This window comes from Mastigoproctus giganteus, chromosome 1, assembly GCF_048544385.1.
Source record: "Mastigoproctus giganteus isolate SK-2022 chromosome 1, ASM4854438v1, whole genome shotgun sequence".
In the NCBI taxonomy this organism is placed as follows: domain Eukaryota; kingdom Metazoa; phylum Arthropoda; class Arachnida; order Uropygi; family Thelyphonidae; genus Mastigoproctus; species Mastigoproctus giganteus.
The window spans coordinates 85,333,778-85,354,571 of NC_143575.1; the positions used below are offsets into that span (position 1 = coordinate 85,333,778).

Sequence of the window (20,794 nt, forward strand, 5' to 3'; positions counted from 1 at the left end):
TAAATTTTCTTTTTCATTCAAAATGTGTATCATGTTTCATTTTAAAACAATATACTTATAATTTTTAATAATATTCCTTTATTTGAAACTTTTATGATAACAATCTTGTTAAACTGATTTATCTTCTGTTTATTTTCTAATGTAGACTTGATAAAAAATCATGAAAACAGGATTACATCAAAACTGGATTAGAAATGTTATTATTTGTTAAAAACATTACTTCAGTAAACCATGCTTTTAGGTTTCAGTAAATTGATTAATCTGTGGTTCTCCAGATGGAAGAAATGTTATTTTATTATTTTTGTAGTTATTCAATTTATTCCACATTATGCCTTTCAACTATCATATTAAAAGAAGTCTGTTTTCACAATTGCAAAAATGACTACAAATGAAACCTGTAACCTCAAAAATAAAGTATTTTCTATTACTCAAACCAAACCTAAAAAAAAATTTTAAAAATACAATTTATTCAAATGTTCCAATGATACCTCCTACCATACACATTTAGGATAATGACCAAAAGGAATAATCTAGCATCAAGAACTACTACCATCTACTCTACAAGTGCATAAGATGCCAGAAAGTGTACATGGGCCAGTATATCACCTGGGTGAATATAACTGAAAAATTAGTGGAGTCCTTGCTATGATGTTTTCACTGCTGTTTTGGGAAATGGGAAAGAATCGCCTTTTGCTGTTTGGGCAACTGGGAGTTCCACATGTTTCGTGTATCTAATAAGGAGCCACTCCATGTACAGGCCTTGATACCTAAGTACACTATAATCTCATTTGTATGATGTATATATTGTTCCTCCGAAAAAGGATAAGACTTTTCTAGATGAATATGAATTTTGTTTGTAATAAATGAATATGAATTTTGTTTGTAATAAATGAATATGCAAACATATTCATTTATTACAAAATTCAGTTAATATTTATCACAAAGTCCATTTTACCACACGAGAATGATTTTGTACAGTTAATAATACAAAGCTTGGCATAACTGTTCTATTATTATCCCATGACCGGCATGCATGACCACCCAATTCTGCATTTCCCAAACAACAACACTGACTTGTTTATTTGCTTTTATGTAAACAAAGCCAGTTTATGGTAGCTATAATATAAATACTCTGAAAAACATCAATTACAAGTCAGTTGCAAATTGCTGAACAGTGTTCAAACAGTTTTTTGTTATAGTCTATTTCTTGTGCTTTTGTCATTATAAGGATCTGAGCTGATATCTTTTTGGAGTTTGCGTTGAGATTAATTCAAAATCTGTTTATATTAAACCCAGTCTAGTGTTATGGCAGAACAGCATAAACGGAGAGCATTATGCCTGTAAATTAAACTGAAAATTATACAAGAAAATTATCCAATAAGATGAAACAAAGTAAAAAGTTTCATGTTTTTTGTTGTTTTACAGTATTTACAATACTGAAAAACAACAAAAAACAAATTCATGTTGCTAAAAACAGAGCTTGAAAAAAAAACTTTTTGAGGTGGTACCAACAAATGTGTGCATCTTAATTGCCAATATCAGGTCCAATTTTGCAAGGAAAAGCTAATTATCTAGTTCAGGGGTCCCCAACCTACGACCTGCGGGCCGGATCCGGCCCGCCAGATGATTTCACCCGGCCCAAGAGACTATTTCATCCACCTCGTTGTTGTTATTTGGTTTTTAGGAGCATTAGCAACTGAGGCCATATTGCTCCGGGGATATGCGGTGGTCATTCCCTGACCTTTCCACATCCTCCGTATTTGGTGGTCACGGGCTCGAACCCCCGGTCTAATCAAGAAGTGTGTGCTACGCACTGCCACTCCTGCCCACCTGGCTATGGAGGCGCCTCATCCACCTCATGAAATTTATTCTATAGAAATCTTTTTTGGTTGCTACATATCGTATATAAGGATATTTTTAATCAAAATATAATATAAAAAATGTACATGCATCCAAATATAATTTTGTAACATTGTTGCAACTCTGTGCACTTCCACTTGGCAGCAGTGTTTCTTGCGATGTCGGAAATCCCAACAGTGCGAGTGCCCAAGGCTATAAGTTTATAGCCTCAAGTATTTCCGGCGAACACGAGTTGTCAAAAAGTGAAATAGTAAAGTTAAAATAAGTGACTGTTAAAACAATTGCTAAACACTAATCTAAATATTAATCAAGTAAGTATTAGTGAAAGAACTGTATGCAATGAGTTCTTTGCAGTTTGCAATGTAAAAACGAGTACACGTATTAATCTTTCTCCTGGTCAGCTATTCTCATTCAGACCATAGTCGTTGGGCCACTGCACCGATTACCAAGTGCAACAATTTATTAGTGCTATTTGTATAAATGCATATTAATTTTAATTTTATTTAACTTTGAATTTTTAATTTTAGCGAATCAAGATGTCAAGGAAAAGAAAAATTTATTCCGAATGTCATGTCTTCAATGAACTTTGGTCGATTGTAAGGGACAATAACCGATGTACCTGCCTTATATATAAGGAAGCAGTTTCTATGTTGAGAGAATATAATTTGAAACGGCATTATACGACAAAACATGCCTCAACTTACGATAAACTTCAAGGAGAGTTGCGAAACAAGAAATTACAAGAGCTGAGCTTTGATTTCAAGAGGCAACAACAACAGATGACATGTTTCACTAATCAGAATTTAAATTTAATTAGAGCTAGTGTGCGAGCATCTCAAATCATTGCTGAAGTAGGGAGGGCTTTTACTGATGGCAAGTTTTTGAAAAGAGTGTGCCTATCAATTGCAGAAAATATGCCCTGATACAAGTTAAGCACTTCACTGCTATAAGTTTATCAGCGTCGTCAACTTTAGCAAGAAGAATCGAAGACTTGTCTGCTAATGTTAAAGATCAGCCGAAACAAAAAGTTGCAGATTTTATAAATTTTTCGATTGCAATTGATGAAAGTGAAGATATTACCAACACAGCACAGTTACTCATTTACATAAGCAGTATAAATCAAAATTTTGAAGTCACAGAAGAACTGGCTGCACTTGAAAGCTTGAAGAATAGAACCTCTGATGAAAACATATTTTATAGCCAATCAAAAGTGTTTGAAGACCTGCAGCTTGATTGGGAATTGTTGACAGCAATTACGACCGATGGTGCAAAGAATATGGTTGGAAAAAATATTGGTTTCATCGGCCATGTTAATAAATATTTTGATTCCAAAAACATCGAAAGACCTATGCAATTTCATTGTGTTATTCACCAGCAATCATTGTGTGGTGTAAATTCGAACTCAATCATGTCGACTATAATTAGCATTGCGAATTTTATATGCAAAAATGGCCTGAACCATCGTCAGTTTAAAATTTTCTTGGAGGAAATCGAAAGCAAATATGGTGATTTGTTGTATCATACGGAGGTGCGATGGTTGAGTCGCGGTAATGTGTTAAAAAGATTTTTTCAACTCAGAACCGAAATAGACATATTCATGAACGAAAAATTAAAACCAGTCCCAGAATTAACAGACTCTAAATGGTTATGGGAACTTGCATTTTTAACAGATATTTGTGAACATTTGAATACATTGAATAAAAAACTTCAAAGTCGCGATCTACTTGTAAATGACTTGTTCTACAATATTAAAGCATTTCAGACAAAATTAGAATTATTTAAAAATCAAATTGAACAAAATAATTTTTCCCATTTTTTGTGTAGTGAAAGTTTATATAATAATATGCCCAATTGTGATTTTTCTACCAACAATTTTGTCCAAAATCTTGAATTATTGATGGAAGCATTTGTTGATTTCGAAAACAATAGAAAATTATTTACATTATTTCAGAATCCATTTGATGTAAATGTTTCACAAATAGATAAAGATCTGCAATTAGAAATCATAGATCTTCAAAGTAACGATAACCTGAAAACATTATGAAAAATGAAACATTAATTAACTTTTATAAAACTTTGACAGAAAATGAATTTCCAGAATTAAAAAAATTAGCAAGAAGAATAATTTCTATTTTTGGTAGCACTTACCTATGTGAACAAACATATTCAAAAATGAAATATATAAAATCCAAACATCGATCAAGAATGACAGATGAACATTTGCAAGACTTTTTAAGATTGGGAACTTCTACTATTAAACCTAACATTTCAATTATTGCTAAATCAAAACAACTACAAACATCTCATTGATTTGCTATTTCTGTAATATCAAATGTGATTATAATAATAAAAACTGATTTTTAATATGACTATGTTTTTATTTACAATAAATATCCCTTGTTTATAATTTTTTATAGTTTTTTTATCTTGTACACCCTGTTTGACCTGGTGAAGTCGCTAAAATTACGTTTTTTGGTTTACAGTGTTTTTAGTCGTCAAAATTGCACTGACTCCGGCCCGCCATTTGTTATAAATTTTCTATGTGGCCCTCCAATGAAAAAGGTTGGGGACCCCTGATTTCTGAAGTCACCAATTTCAACATGAAATTGGTGACTTCAAATGCAGCAGTAGCAGCTCTAAAGATTTAAGAACAGGAATAATTTACTTTCACAAAATGTCTGGATCAGCTGACAAAGACAAGACCACAAAGTGGTTTTTTTTTGTACAGTCCAGTCTTAACAAATATGAGGCAAAGGATATTTTTAATCTCAACAAGTTGGGTATATTTTATAACTTACTACTGAACAAAACACTTTCTGTTCAAGTAACATTGGAAAATTAAACAAATAATCACTATTCTGTTATGCTGTAATGCAGTTAGCTGTACAAAACTACACCTACCTGTGGTTGGTAAAATTTCCAAGCCAAAACTTTTTAAAAGGAGTTAGCCAACTTCCATGTGATAAGGCCAACTGAAGAGCTTGACTTAAAATTTTTCAAAATTTTAAGTCAAGCCATGATTGTTCAGAATTTTTCGGTTTTGGATATTGAGAGTGGGCAGAAGAATGACTTCAGAAAAAAGGAACATTTTGAATATTCTAGATCTATTTTTTTTTTTTTTTTTTATCTGTTATCTATTTTGTGGTAAAAACAATATCTAAAACTTTATAACAATCTGAGTCTTTCACAAATAATAATAATTTACTATATCAATTGCACTATATTAGATCTTAACAGAAACTATATCAAAGTTAAATCTTACCTTTAACACAGCTACTCCACTTGCTAATCTTGCAAGGCGTTCACTTAATTTTTCTTTCTCATATTCAGAATTAGTTAATTCCCTTTCATCCTTAATAACCTCTATTCTATGGTTAATATCTTCTTTTTTACCTTTGCCCTAGAAATAATATATGAAATTGTGAAATCATGCCTGGTAAATAAGTACAGCGATCCCTCAATTAGTGCAGTTAATGCATACCTAGAAAATGCCTCAATAATCAAAAACAGTATTCAATACAAAATAGGGTTCTTGGTTCTAAGATTTTCAAAATATACACCAAATTTATAGAAATGCATTTTTTTAACTAATGAATGCAAAGGATAAAAAAATGTTTTCATTAGTCAAAAGTTTATTTAAAACAAGCATAGATGCATATAAGTACATATATATGTATATAAAAAATAGGGATAAAAGTAAAAGTTATGCCAGATCAGATTAATGCCATCAATAGTAGATTGGACATTACATCCATCTGTAATTTAGTTATTATAGTAAAAGTATAATATATATAATATAATATGTATACAAGGTTAACTCTAACGATGCTGAACGAGAAGCACGAACTGAGGCCATATATTGTTTAACACGAAATTTCAGAGGGAACTGTGTGGATTTTTGTTAAGACGAGTCGCACATATTTCAATCGTTAGTTCAAGTCTAATTCATACAATTCACGATCTAGTATGAGCTCTTCATTGTCATCATAGATCTTGACATATTTCATCTTTGACAGTATCTCTGTTTCCTCGTTTTGAAATGGAATGTGCAGCATTACCATCTCGCACTTGTACTCGTTGAGATCCTGAGCCAAGTCATAGTTCGATAGCATATTATGCATAGATACTGTCGTTTCTTGCAGATCTAGTTAGTGCTGCATGTGTAATTTGCAAAAAAGCATGACAGAGCAAAATGATAATATCTTTGTAACAATACAAATACTCGTATTGTTGCAATCATACTCCAACAAATGGCTACAATGAAATGGGTAATTAGACTATTGGCCTAACCTCTTCCAAACATTGATTCAGTAGAGTAAGCAGTGTGTGTGTGTGTGTGTCCTATTTATCACTAATGTTAATTCGATAGAGTAAGTAGTGGGTGTGAGCATAAATTACATCGTTCACAATTTTGGTTCTAGCTGTTCAAAATATAGTAGGTGTCATCATAAAAATTTGATAGGTTTACACATAAAACATCTTTCGTGCATGCAGGGTACACACACGATTTTTTTGGTTCATCCAGTGGAACATATTTCTATCACTTCTCCCTGGTAAAAATTCCTACCTCTTTCCCAATGTTGAATAATATGTTTTTCTGTTACATGACTTTCCCAATGTTGAATAATATGTTTTTCTGTTACATGACTTTCCCCACAAACAGAGAAAGCAACAGCATTTTGTGACCCCCCCCCCCCAAGACCAACAAATAATCCTTAAGATCATCACAGACATTCCAAACAAAGTCATGGTACTTTACTGCACTCAGAATCTCAGTCATACTTTCATATGTTTCTTTCAAGCCAAGAACATGAAGTATAGGTGATGGCAATGCTTTCCATTATGCAGTGAAACTGATTTTAGACTTATTTTCAGGCATCAATAAACATACTATTCATTAGGATTGTGTTCAATGCCTAGTTCATCAGAAGACCACTAATATCTTCACAGAAACACATATTGTCTACCATAATGAAATATTTTGAAAACACTTTGTGACATTTTTGACGTACTGCAATTTTAGTTCCTGCTTGAAGTAATTTCCACCATTGTTATCTAAAAGCAAAGAGTTCTGCTTGTTCTTTTGATAAATTTTTAAATCACAAATGAAAATCACTAAATCAAATTAAATTTAACTCTTCATACTTGAGTGTGGCACATAATTTTCTGGTTGATAGTCCAAATCTGTTGAAGTGGGTGGTCCAGCAAAGTCAGCAATATAAGAACCCTCACTATATTCATCACTTTATTTCATGATCTTGGGGGTGGGGGGGGGAGGATCTGGTATCAGAAGGACTTCATTATATGGAACAGGCCTTTTTGTAGATAATACTAGGTATGACTATTAAATAATGAAACTGTGCACACAGCCACTACTCACCAAGCACCACCTATGAAACAAAGATATATACAGAAGTTAACCTTGAACCTTACCCTAGTTGTCTGCCAAGTCATGTTCCAACACACTCATTTGCTTTGCAGTAAGACAGGTTTTCATCACCTTATGTTTTTGCAGTTTGCCAGAAAAATAACAGACAAAAGAATCAAACAATAAATCAACCTCAAATTTTTAACAAAACTAAAGAAAACAACGACTGAAAGTTACGAGTTATGTCAAGTTTATGGGAAAGACACTAGGACAAGAGCCATGTGTTTAATTGGCATAAAAGATTTTTAGAAAGAGAGAATGTGGAAGACTATGAACGACCAGGCAATTTGGTATCCATGAAAACTGATAAAAATATGAATGGGTAAGGACATTGATTAGAAGTGATCATCGTTTAATCATTAGAATGGTTGCATCAGAACTCAGAATGGCCAAAGAAATTGAAAAATTTTAACTGAAAATTTAGACACGAGGAGTATGCGCCAAAGACAGTGCCAAAAATTTTGATAAAAATTGCCTGTTCCAGTATGACCCAAAAACAGAAAGGCAGTCAAATGCAATGGAAGAAAAAACAATCCCCAGACCAAAAAAGCAAGAATATCAAAATCAAAAATTAAAACCATGCTTCTTATTTTCTTTGATATTAAAAGAATTATTATGGTTAAATACATCACACCAAATCAGACTGTCAATCAAGCATACTACACTGAAGTTTGGACGAATGCATGAAAAAATCTGAAAGATTTTTTCGCACACTTGTCAGAACCTGAATTGTGGGAGGACGGTTGGATGTTCCAGCACACAACATGCTCTGTTTGCCAGTTTCTAGCCAAAAAACAAATCCCTGTGTGTGAACATGCACCCTACTCACCAGACCTAGCCCCATGTGACTTCTTTCTCTGCCCTAAACTGAAAAGTGTACGTAAGGCCCATTTTCAGTTCATTGAAGACATTCAGAAAAATTTTAAATTTTCTCTAAGCCTTTTTAATACTGGAGTATTAAAAAGGCTTACAGAAGATGACATCCAAAAATGTTGCTGTGCTTGGAAGAAACATATGGAGCAGTCTATGCAAGTCCAAGGCAACTATTTTGTAGAGAATAATTTGTAAAGTATGAAATATTTCATTATATTTATTTTATTGAAACAGTCTCATTATTTAATAACTACACCTTGCATGTTAGGATATTTGATGCTGTGCTTGCATTTTCCCAACATTCCTGATATTTTTGTCTTGCATAAACAGCAATCATCAATGTGGTAGCATGGATCTTGCCACACAAAATTAACAACAAAAGGCATACTTTAGCTCTTCCTGTTGTGTAGGTAATAACAGCACGTACATAGAGCTCTTTTTCTGACCCAATCACAGATCTTGCAATCAAAGTACAAACAATATGCATGTTCAGTAATATTGCAGATTTTTTTCCTCTTAATTTTTGTTGTTAGCCATCCACACATATACAGAAACTGTCAGGGTTAGACACTTCCTTTGCTTCTGCTTAAACATTTTAAGAATACAATGCTAAGCAAAACACAAAAGAAATAAACAATAACAATTAAGATGTAGGTAAACAGTACACATACTTATGCTACAACTGTCTTTCCATTACTAAAAGAGACAGGTACAAGGTAAGCAGACAGACAAACAAGGTTGCCCATGCTAACCCTCCCCAACTTTTCAAATCTTCTGCACATAAAAATTGACTGCATATAGCTCAGTGGAAGTAAAAATAGTGTTGGCCACTATTATTATTGATGTAAAATGGTTTCCTGTTTTGATTATTTTTATTATAGATATAACATGGTTCTTGTTTTAATTAACTCATTATTTATATGTTTCGTCCTTTTATTTATTTGACAAGACAAATTAATACATTCATATACATAAGTTTGAATATTTGTGTTGTTGATAGTTTTCTAAACAGGAAAACAGAAGTGACTATAAATTTCATGTTTATATTTTAATAATAAGTTTAATAATAATAAGTTTGTGACTAATAAGTTTTATTTCTTTATTTTTTAAATAATCCATATAAAAACAACATTTTTTAAATTCTTAAATTTTTCATTAAAAAAATCACATTAACAAATATTGCAGTTCATTAGTAAATTGATCAAGCATTGGTGTACTTCAAGCAGCATTTAAAAAAAAAACAAAACAAAAAAAAAAGTTGGGTGGCTATTGTATACCACATGACCATGTTTGTTACAGTCATGGGGCACAAGCACTGCTGGGTTAAATTCACTTATTTTGATTTTTCCCCAAATTAAATACATTTGGGAAAAAGACAGAATGGGGCAAAATATACTTTTTTTTTGTACTGGAGAACTGCAGACAATAAAATAAACAATATTACTAACAGTACAGATTTAAGCATAAATAAAAAATAAGTCCTATTTTTGAAAATTCATACAAAAGAAAGAAGAAAATTATTTGTTTACTGTTGCAATAATTTATTTCAGCCAGCAATTTCTGCTTTCTGTCCTTTTCCTTCTTTCCTCTAACTATACTAGCAACAAGAAAAGTAGTGACACACAAACTCCCCTGTCTCATAGCAAACTGATGACTAGTGTGAATATAAATGGGAGAAGTGCCATGAGCATAGACACACTGATTGCCACAAGTTGGCTCAAAGATGTCTTGTCGCGAGATTTGCCTGCAGTGTTAATATCTGTTGTCAGTGTAAATGCACTCTTACAAGTGTTGTATTCACATAAGTACAGGTAATTAACATACCTTTAACAAAAGCGTATCATCTTTTGTTATGATTACTTCTCCAACTTCTCCTAAATGTTCTTTCTGAACTTCTTCCAGTTTGGTCAAGTTACTGTCATCTCCAAAGACTATGCCTCCAGTAGCAATAGCCATGTCATACAATGTATACTTTCTATTATCACCAAATCCTGGAGCTTTCACAGCTGCAACTGGCAGACCCACTTTTAACCTAACAGAATTTAAAGTTAAATTTTAGGAAATGTATATACACAAATACAGACAAATAAATGAATAGTATGTAATATTTTTCAATATTAAGAGTAGTGTGTGGCTCGTTATATGATCACACTACTGTGTGATCATATAATGATCCAGTCTGACTAATTTAGGCCTAAATTATTCAGTCAAATAAAACAATGAAATAAGAATGTTTGCAGAATGGTGGAAAAATGAATCTCATTTGAAAATCATATGCATCTTTATATTAATTTTTTTTTTTTTAAGGTGCTTTGAGAAGACCCTCCTGACAGCAGCACTTTGGGTATAATTGAAAAGGGGGAACACTTAATTCTAGTTGGGTTATCTGGGGCAGAATGTTTTGGTTCCAAATACTTCTACAGGAGGGAAAGCAGGAACATTTCTTGCAATACAGATAGAGGAAGCAGAACCATAATGTATATGCTTAATACAAGAATATACTATGTCACTAAATAATTATCAGATTTTCAGGAACCAAAGGATGTATGATAACTAATAATGTATGATAATTTAAGTGAATACTAACATTAAATACATGTGAACTGAAGACTTGGTTTAAAAATAAATGATCATTTTGAAAAGTATGTAATAATCCATTAAAAGGGTTTTTGCTGACAGCACTGAAGAGTCCCTAAAGGTTCAGAGAAAATGCAACATGGGAGGAAAAGGGAAAGAACAAAAATTTGTGGCAAAGTTAAGGTTTTACATGTACACTACTTAAGGGTCTCCTTTGCAAAACTTGGAAATTCCATGAGTGCGAAAAACTTGGGAAAAGTGGGTAGAAAAAGATAAAGAAATAGGAAAATATTAAAAGGGCCAAAGTAAGTGATGTGTCAAAGTAGTCAAATATATAAAAAGACATAATTTAACCTCTTTATACAGAAATAACAGTGGCCTGTTATTACAACTCAACCAACATCTCCATGATGTTGAGCTGTTAGTTGAGCTGAGCACTGACATAGCGGTGATAGCCAATAAAATTCAAGAGGCATAAATATAAACTGAAGAGTGGGAGACAAATGTGCTGGCTCTTAGGAAGTTTGCCTTCAGCTAATTGCAAGAATAAATTACCTAACAGAGTTGATGAACTTAAGGGGAAGAGGAACTCGATGGATATCTACCAATGCCAGGAAAGGGATGGTTGATTGTGTGTTGTTTTTTTTTTTTTTTTGTTTTTTTTTTCATAAGACTAGCTTCCTTGCATTGTTTGGCCATTCGATTATTAATGCTAAATACTGCAAAAAAAATTTTACTACATAACATTTTCCAAAAATAGACTGAAATAAAGTTAATTTTCATTAACAATATAAAATTCAATATAATATTTAAACAGCATGCAGCACAGGTTCAGTTTGGTACTTTGGTGTTTTTTTTTTGTGATGGTGCAACTGCATGATTACAACCACCAGAGATGCAGAGAAGAAAACGTCCATGAAATGTATAATGAAGTGCTTTCATTTCAAGTAATTTAATATAAAATCCATTCATCCACAAACAAGTAAAACTGTAGAAAAGTTTGGAATCGCTGAAGATTGCAAACATTTAACAACTTTGTTTGCGACCTTCATTCATTCATTCTTCTTTTCTTTTTTTAGCTTCTGTTTGATAATGACTGAAACAGATCAGCCAAAGCAATATAGGAGAAGCTTACCTTCGTAACTGAATGAAGTTTATGCTTATAATGTAAATAGGTAACTTTTGGATGATAAATGCAATTTGGTAAACCTTATGCAGTGTTTAGCACTTTCTAATCTAATTTAATTTAATATAAAATATTTAATAAATTCACTTTATTATAATTTAATAACAATTGTAAAACAATAATATATAATATAATATAATGGCTTTAAACAAAGATATAAAATATTTCTTGCAACAAGTTGTCCAGACAGAACTCTCATGATAAAAATAAAACAAAAGTTATTTTGTAATAGTTATTTAAAATTATTTTTAATAAATTGAGGACTCAAGACTTTGGTGATTCTATCTTTAATTAAAACATCGCTTTGGAGTTTAAATGGGTTTTCTTCCCAGTTACTTTTGAAAACTAAATTCAATAAAAACTATTTTCCAACCTTCATTCTTGGGGGGGAGGGGGTAAAGTGAAGGCATTTAATAGCTTCAGTCAGAATTACTCCAAAACTGACTGAACGTTGTTCCCAGATTTTTCTTCCAAACTTAATAGAATATATATATATATATATATATATATATATATATATATATATATATATTTTTTTTTTTTTTTTTTATGAAAACCCCAAACACGAGAGGTATCAGAACTTGTACCGTGCTTGGGTTGGAGGTTGAGACAATGAAAGAAGATATTTGTTGACATTAGACTTGAACTTCTATAGACTGTAATTTTCAAGAAATACATATGAAGGAAGGTTGCACCAGAAAACAGCAGTTGAATGAATATAAACAAGGAAGATAGTATGAATCACAGCTGTAATACACAATATGTTCTACGTAGATAATAATATTGGTAAATTAATAAGAGGAGTTTACCTCAATGTAGTACGTAGAATACTTCCGTATGATACCCTCCAGAAATTAAAACGGAAAAAACGAAAAAAATCGACAACTAACCGGTACATTAAAGTAAAATATAAATAATTAAATAATCAATTTAACACAATTCAAAATCAATTTAAAACAATTAATGTACCGGTAAGTTGTCGATTTTTTCGTTTTTTCCGTTTTAATTTCTGGAGGGTATCATACGGAAGTATTCTACGTACTACCTTGAGGTAAACTCCTCTTATTAATTTACAAACAAGAAAGATGAAAAGTTGGTTCTGTGAATTTGAAGTTGGACGGTAAATGGATGTTGGCTGGTGGCGGCCCAGGTTCGGACTGTTTTAAAAGAGAGCGGGAATTATAGAAGCCAATGGAAGTATCTGTAGAAAAAGCATTCAGCAGAAACAGTAGGTCTATGAGACAGAGTGGAGAGACTCTGTTAGAGATGAGTCATTAATTAACATAACTGCCTCTTCTGAATGATATCTAGAAGCCTGAGAGAGGTTTTGGAGGCACAGCCCCTAGATGTGAGAACAATATTCCATGATAGGGAGGATTTTCGATTTGAAGCGCCGACAGCGAAAGAGAAAACCAAGTTTTTTAGATGCAGAGGAAGCAATATTTGTAATCTGCTTGTGCCAAGAGAGATTAGAAGTCAGAGTGATCCCCAAAAGAGATATATATATATATATATATCTATATCATCTTGCCTAGGAATCGGAGTGTCACCAAAGATAAACATAGGAGCAGAAGAATTCTTTTTGCGAGATATAAGACAAGACTGAGTTTTAGAAGGATTGAAATCAATTAAGTTGTCTTTGCCCCACTGGAATATTACCTAGAGATCGGCATTTAAGCAATTGGTAGCAGATATTCGAGAAGTTGAAGCTGTTTGAGCAGGGCAAGGTTTCTCGAACTGGAAAGCGGAATGCAATGTGCTATCATCAGCAAAACTATGGATAGGATTTCCAGTCAATGGAAGAAGGTCATTAATATACAAGAGGAAAAGAACTGAACCTTGGGGGACACCAGCATTAGTGGAGAAGTTAGAAGACAGAGAGCCATCTACCATCACCCTCAGTGAGCGATCAGAGAGAAAACTGGATAACCAATTACTAAAAACAGTTGGCAAACCATAAGATGGAAGCTTGTTTAGAAGACCTTTATGCCAAACACGATCAAAAGCCTTTGAGATGTCAAGAGCAACTACTTGTGTTTCACCGAACCTTTCCACTGAATTAGTCCATAAATGGGTAACATAAGCCAAAATATCACCAGTGGATTGACACTGACAGAATCCATACTGGCGATCGTTGATCAGAAAGGTTTTAGGTAGCTTAGGAGTTAGCGGTTAATTGATTTCTCCATTACTTTAGAAAGAGTAGAAGTAATTGCAATGGGACAATAATTGGATGGGAGGGATTTGTCACAATTTTTAGGAACTGGCTGGATATGAGCAAATTTCCCAGCAGAAGTAAAAACACCTTTGGAATAAGAAAGTGAAAAAAGGTAGCAAAGAACAGGAGTAAATTCAGGAGCACAGGTTTTGAGAACAAGTGGAGAAATACCATCAAGAAATCCTTCTGACATCCCTTTGACAGAAGACCACAGGAGGCACTGAATGGAGCATGTTGGGAATGGTGGGAAGTGTTTTACCAAGATCATAAATACATGAGCTGGAAGAAAAATGGGATGCTAGCAGGTCAGCTTTATCCTTGGCTGAAGTGACAACAGAACCATCTAGTTTTGACAGAGGTGGAAGCAGAGATGGGCAAAAGTTGTGGCCAATAGCTTTGGCAAGAAGCGAATTTTCTACTCTTATCCTGTTCAAAATTTAGTTTGGACTGATTAATAACTGCTTTACAATTGTTGCAAGCTTTGGTGTAGGCAGAAAATGAAAGTGAAGAATTGGAAATAAGCCAATTATGATATGCAATATTCTTCTCTTGAACAGTCTTAGCATATTTATTGGAAAACCAAGGTTAAGATAAAAGACAAGATTTTAAAGTGGAGTGTGGGATAAAACACCTTTGGAATTTTGGAATAAGAAAGTGAAAAAAAAGGTGGCAAAGAACAGGAGTGAGTTCAGCAGCACAGGTTTTGAGAACAAGTAGAGAAATACCATCAGGACCTGGAGCTTTCTTAGCATCAAGATTTGTCAAAATCATTCTGACATCCTTTTGAGGGAAGACCACAGGAGGAATTGAATGGAATGTGTTGGGAATAGTGGAAGGAGTTGACATCAGAAGCTTTGAAACAGTAATTTGACCAAGAAAAAGAAATCTTGCAGGTCATCCCACTTTGCATTCTTGTAATGCCAAACAATACAAGGTTGGGAATAGCCATGAAATAAAGGCTCCATTGGAGATGAGACAATAACCAAGTTGTGATCTGAGGTGCCTAAAGGACCTCTCACTTCAACCATGTACTTAGAAGGGTTGTTTGTGAGAAAAAGATCAAGCGTGTTGGCTGTATGGTTAGGATTGTCCAGTATTCTTGTAGGTAAATGAACAATCTGTGCAAGGTCATTAGTAATTGCAAAAGCCTCAGCATCTCGACCAGCTGGGTCGGTGTAACTAGAAAACGGAAGCCAGCTGGAATTGTGAACATCAAAATAACCAAGGAAAATTACCTCACTGTTAGGGAAGTTGGACTTGAGTAAGTCAATTTGCAAAGAGAGGAAGTCAAAGAGCTCCAAGTGAGTAGTGCAGCTGGGAGAACAGTAGAGACAACAGATGAATTTGAGAGAATGAGGTTGAGAGATTTTAAGCCAGAGGATATTCCAAATTACCAAATCTCTGACAGAGAATATTGGAACAGACATATGCAAAAGTACCACCTTTGAGGCAAAAGGAATCATACAGCGAATAATTTAAAGCAACTAATACATTAACAGTAGCCACTGGCAGAGGTGAAGGTGATTCTTGCATTGCTTCTATTGGAATGAGCAGCAGCCTGGAAAACAAGGTAATGGATATTTCAGAGACTGCTGGGAGTCACTGCGGTACAAGTAAACACATGGGTTGTGTTAGAGTAGCTAAGAATAGGAACAGGTGCATGTATACTTGCGTGTACACCAATGCTAGGAGTTTAGTAAATAAATTTGATGAATTTGAGTTATTGCTCAAAACATCAAAGGCAGATATTGTTGGGATATCAGAGATGTGTGTCTCACAGATATAAGGAATGCAGAACTGGAATTTGGGGAGTACAATGTGTACAGAAAGGACAGACAGGATAGGAAGGGATGAGGGATTATGCTATTAGTTAAGAAACACATAAAATCCAAGGAAGTAAAGCCAGTCGACATCGCTGGACATTGCAGTGTTGATTTAGTTTGGTGTGACATAAGCAATCGGAGATCAAAATTGAGAGTAGGAGTGTGCTATATGCCTAATGACTCTGATGAGTATAATAAGAAACTGCACAGGGAAATAGAGTGGGCCAGTAAATCAGAGAGTCTTATAATGGGGGATTTTAATTTCCCAGATATTGACTGGAATTTGTGGGTTGGTCACTCATACACTAGCAAGGCATTGGTGAATTTATTGGATGATTATTTTCTACATCAGCATGTTCAGGAGGCAACTAGAGGGAGTAATACTCTTGATCTGATTATCAGTAGTGGTTCTTCATGCATTAAGAATCTGCACATAAAGGAACCACTAGGTGGCAGTGATCACAGTGTGCTGAAGTGGGATTTACTCAAAGAGGTAACTACCATTTTGCTTTCGTAAAGGCGACTGCAATGGTCTGAGACAGTATTTAAATTCTATACAGCGGAATCAACTGATGATGTTACCAACAGCAAATTCAAAATGGGAAGCATTCAAAGAACTTACCTTGGAAGCTTCTAGGCTTTACATACCAACTAAGAAATACTGTTCAAGGTTTAGGCCTAAATGGATGTCAGATGAACTAATGAGATATATGGCGGAGAAGAAAAATGCATGGGATACACATAAATTAATGGGTGACATGGAAGCCTATGATAGATATAAGCTGGTCTGTAACCAATTCACAAAGGAGATTAGACAGGCAAAGACAGATTATGAGAAATCCTTGGCAAAGGATGCAAAAAAAAAAACAGAAAAGAGTTCTTTACCTATGTAAACTCTAGAAGGAAAGGGATGAATCAGATTGGTCTACTGGATATTGAAGGTTCAACAATTGAGGATCCTGCTCAGGTGGCTAACAAACTAAACGAGTATTTTGCATCTACATTCACACATGAGGAGTTATTCAGAAAGGGGAATGCCAGAGGTGAAGTAAACTCTGGCAGTGAGCTAGATGATTTTGTAATAATCAATATAACTATCCAGTTATATTAAAGGAAGTAAGTGAATAATTATGAGAGCTTCTTTGGACTCAGGAGAGGTACCCATAGACTGGAGATGTGCAAATGTGACCCAAATTCACAAAGGAGGAACAAAAGCTGACACAAGTAATTATAGACCTGTGAGTTTAACTTCTGTTCCAGGAAAATTAATGGAGGCACTGGTTAAAGAAGCACTGCAGGATCATCTACACAAGACTTCAGTTATAGCTCGGACACAACATGGTTTTGTTAAGGGAAAGCCTTGCCTAACCAATATTATTGGATACTATGATGCAGTCATAAAAGAACTGGATGCAGGGAATAACTTTGATATTATACATTTCGATCTTAGAAAAGGCTTTTGATACTGTTGCACATGGACGACAGCTGCACAACTTGGAGCAGGGTGGCATTGGAGGCAAATTGCTGCTATGGATAAAGGGATGGTTGAGGGGGAGAATACAGAGAGTGGTAATCAATGGACACTGCTCATCATGGACTAATGTTATTAGTGCAGTCCCTCAGGGTTCAGAGTTGGGTCCATTGTTGTTTTTCTGTATTTATAAATGATATTGATGATGGTATATCAAGCTTAATGTCCAAGTTTGCAGACGATAGAAGGGTTGGCAGGGTTGTTAAAGGACACTACTGACACTATGCTGCTGCAACAGTATCTGGAAAGGTTGAGCAGATGGGCTGAGAGATGGCAAATGAAGTTTAACACTGACAAATGTAAAGTACTACATATGGGAAACAGTAACCCCAGAGCAACGTATCAACTCTGTGGTACTACCCTAACAGTGGTAGAGAATGAAAAGGACTTGGGGGTAATTGCGCAGGCAGATATGAAGTTCTCTGAGCAGTGCAGACAGGCGGCAAGAGTTGCTCATGGTGTCTTGTCAATGATATACAGGAATTTTTCTAGCAGGAACAAGGAGGTGATTATTCCCTTGTATAAAGCAATGGTCAGGCTACACCTTGAATACTGTGTACAGGTCTGGAGGTCTCATTTCGAGAAGGATGTAGAGCTGCTGGAATGAGTACAGAGAAGGGCAACAAGATTAGTGAATCGAACAAAGGGTTGCTCTTATGAAGAAACGCTGAAGTTTTGCAAATTACAGTATCTGGTGACTAGGCACCGGCATGGTGATCTGATAGGTGTATAAAGCCTTGAATGGTTTGAGCATGGTCAATGCCGATGGGATTCTTCCTCTTGCTCAGAATAATCACCTGAGAGGGCATAAATTCAAATTGAGGAAAGACAGATGTAGGATAGATGTGCAGAAATTTGCCTTTAGCCAGCGGGTGGTTGGTTGGTGGAACAGACTTCCATCCCTTGTTGTGAAAGTTGATAGCCTAAATAAATTTAAGGCTCAGCTAGACAAGAATTTCGAATGAATGGAGGGGTGAAATGGGAGTGGGTTTTTTTTGGTTGATGTTGCATAAACTTGCTTTCTTGCATCATATGCCTCTGCTAATGCTAATTTGGGCAAGTGAGATGAGCAGTAGTTGAATCAACCGATAACTGAGATTCTGTCAGAAAAAGTACATGGGTTGGGCAGACTGCAAATGGAAATGGACATCGTTGAGATTAGTACTGAGACCACATATATTTGTGAAATGAACTACAAAGTGTTTGGAAGGTTTAGATCTTTTCACAGATAAGCTTACTTTATAAGTTTAACAATTCATGGTGTATTTAATAGTAAGAAAAAGTGGGAGGATTGTTTTCTGCAGCAGCATGTTCGAGATCTGCTGATAACCAGATCAATACTCTTGATCTGGTTATCAGCAGTGATCAATCATGTATTAAGAATTTGCAGATAAAGGAACCACTAGGTGGCAGTGATCAGTGTACTGATGTGGTATTTACTTTTTTTTTTTTTGGTAGTTGTTGGCGCATTGGCTTCTGTGGCCATAATGTACCTCCCAAGGTTTTTGCAGTACTTTGATCCAAGCCCGAGGCGGGAATCAAACCCGAAACCTTTGGGTTGCCAGGCAGGCTCATTACCCACCCGGCTAGCCCAGTCAGCAGGATTTATTTAAAGATATAATTACCATCAGGGGTAGAGGAAACAGTTTTTTCTTCTGTAAAGGTGACTACAGTGGTCTCAGTTTTTAAATTCTGTACTGTGGGACCAACTGGTGATGTTACCAACAGCAAATTCTAAGCGGGAAATATTCAAGGAATTAATCATGTAAACTACAAAACATTTCATACCTATTCAGAAATATTGTTCAAGGTTTAGGCCTAAATGGTTGTCAAATGAACTAATGAGACTCATGGCAGAGAAGAAAAATGCATGGGATGCATATAAATTATTAGGCGACACAGAAGCCCATGGCAGATATAAGCTAGTCTGTAATCAAGTCACAAAGGAGGTTAGGCAGGTGACGGTAGCTTACGAGAAATCTTTGGCAAAGGAGTCTAAGAAAAACAGCAAAGATTTCTTTACTTATATAAACGCTAAAAAGGAGATGAATCAGTTTGGTCCACTTGATATTGATGGTTCAACTGTTCATGATTCTGCTCAGATAGCAAACAAACTGAATGAGTATTTTGCATCTACATTCACACGAGGATTGAAAATGCCAGAAGGTTATCAAATTGTAGTAGGGTGCTTCATGATTTTGTAATAACTGAGAACAAAGTGGAGAAGTAATTGCTGAAGATAAACATAAGAAAGGCATCTGGGGTGGATGGGATCTATCCAGTTATATTAAACGGAGGCAGCAAAGGAACTAAGCAACCCCTTAGCCATAATTATGAGAGCATCCTTGGACTCAGGGGAGGTCCCCACAGACTGGAGATGCGCAAATGTATCCCCAATTCACAAAGGGAGATCGAAGGGTGACATGAGTAATTACAGAGCAGTTAGTTTAACTTCTGTTCTGGGTAAAATAAGGGAGTCACTGGTTAAAGATGCATTGCAGGTTCATCTAGACAACACTGCAGCAATAATTCAGGACAACATGGGTTTGTTAAGGGAAAGTCTTGTCTGACAAATTTGATTGGATATTATGATGTGGTTACAAAGTAACTGGATACAAAAAATAATTTTGATATCATGTACTTCGATTTAAGGAAAGGTTTTGACACAGTTGCACATGGAAGACTACTGTACAAATTGGAGTAGAATGGTATTAAGGGTAAGTTGCTACAATGGATAAAAGGACGGTCGAGTGGGAGAAGACAGAGGGTGGTAATCGATGGGCGCTGCTGTTCGTGGACTAATGTTATTAATGGAGTGCCACAGGGTTCAGTGTTGGGTCCACTATTGTTTTGTAAATATATATTTGATGTTGATGAAGGTATATCAGGCTTAGTGTCGAAGTTAGCAGATGATACAAGGTTGGCAGGGTTATTAATGACAGTGTGCTACTGCAACAGGATCTAGAAAATTTGGGAAGATGGGCTGAGAAGTGGCAACTGAAGTTTAACATTGACAAATGCAAAATACTGCATATGGGTAGAAGTAACCCCAGAGGAACGTACCAACTGTGCGGTACTACAATTAGGATGGTAGAAAATTAAAACGACCTGGAAGTAATTTTGCAGTCAGATATGAAGTTTTCTGAATAATGCATAAAGGCTGCAAGAACAGGTCATGGGGTTTTGTCAATGATATACAGGAATTTTGCTAGCAGGGAAAAGGAGATGATTGTCCCTCTGTATAAGGCAATTGTCAGGCCACGCCTTGAGTACTGCGTACAGGTCTCTTGGCCTCATT

The 20,794-nt window shown here is 35.0% G+C and overlaps 1 protein-coding gene across 1 annotated transcript in view; it reads right to left on the reverse strand.

Annotated features, from left to right (window-relative positions):
- The window catches only part of LOC150090960 (heat shock protein 60A-like), a 118,642-nt gene that overhangs the window by 44,706 nt on the left and 53,142 nt on the right, over positions 1-20,794 (reverse strand). The window contains exons 8-9 of the mRNA XM_090373599.1: positions 9,986-10,193; positions 5,123-5,260 (exon numbers count right to left, since the gene is read on the reverse strand). Of these exons, the coding sequence (XP_090229725.1) occupies positions 5,123-5,260; positions 9,986-10,193 (346 nt within the window). The remainder of the gene's footprint in view (positions 1-5,122; positions 5,261-9,985; positions 10,194-20,794) is intronic.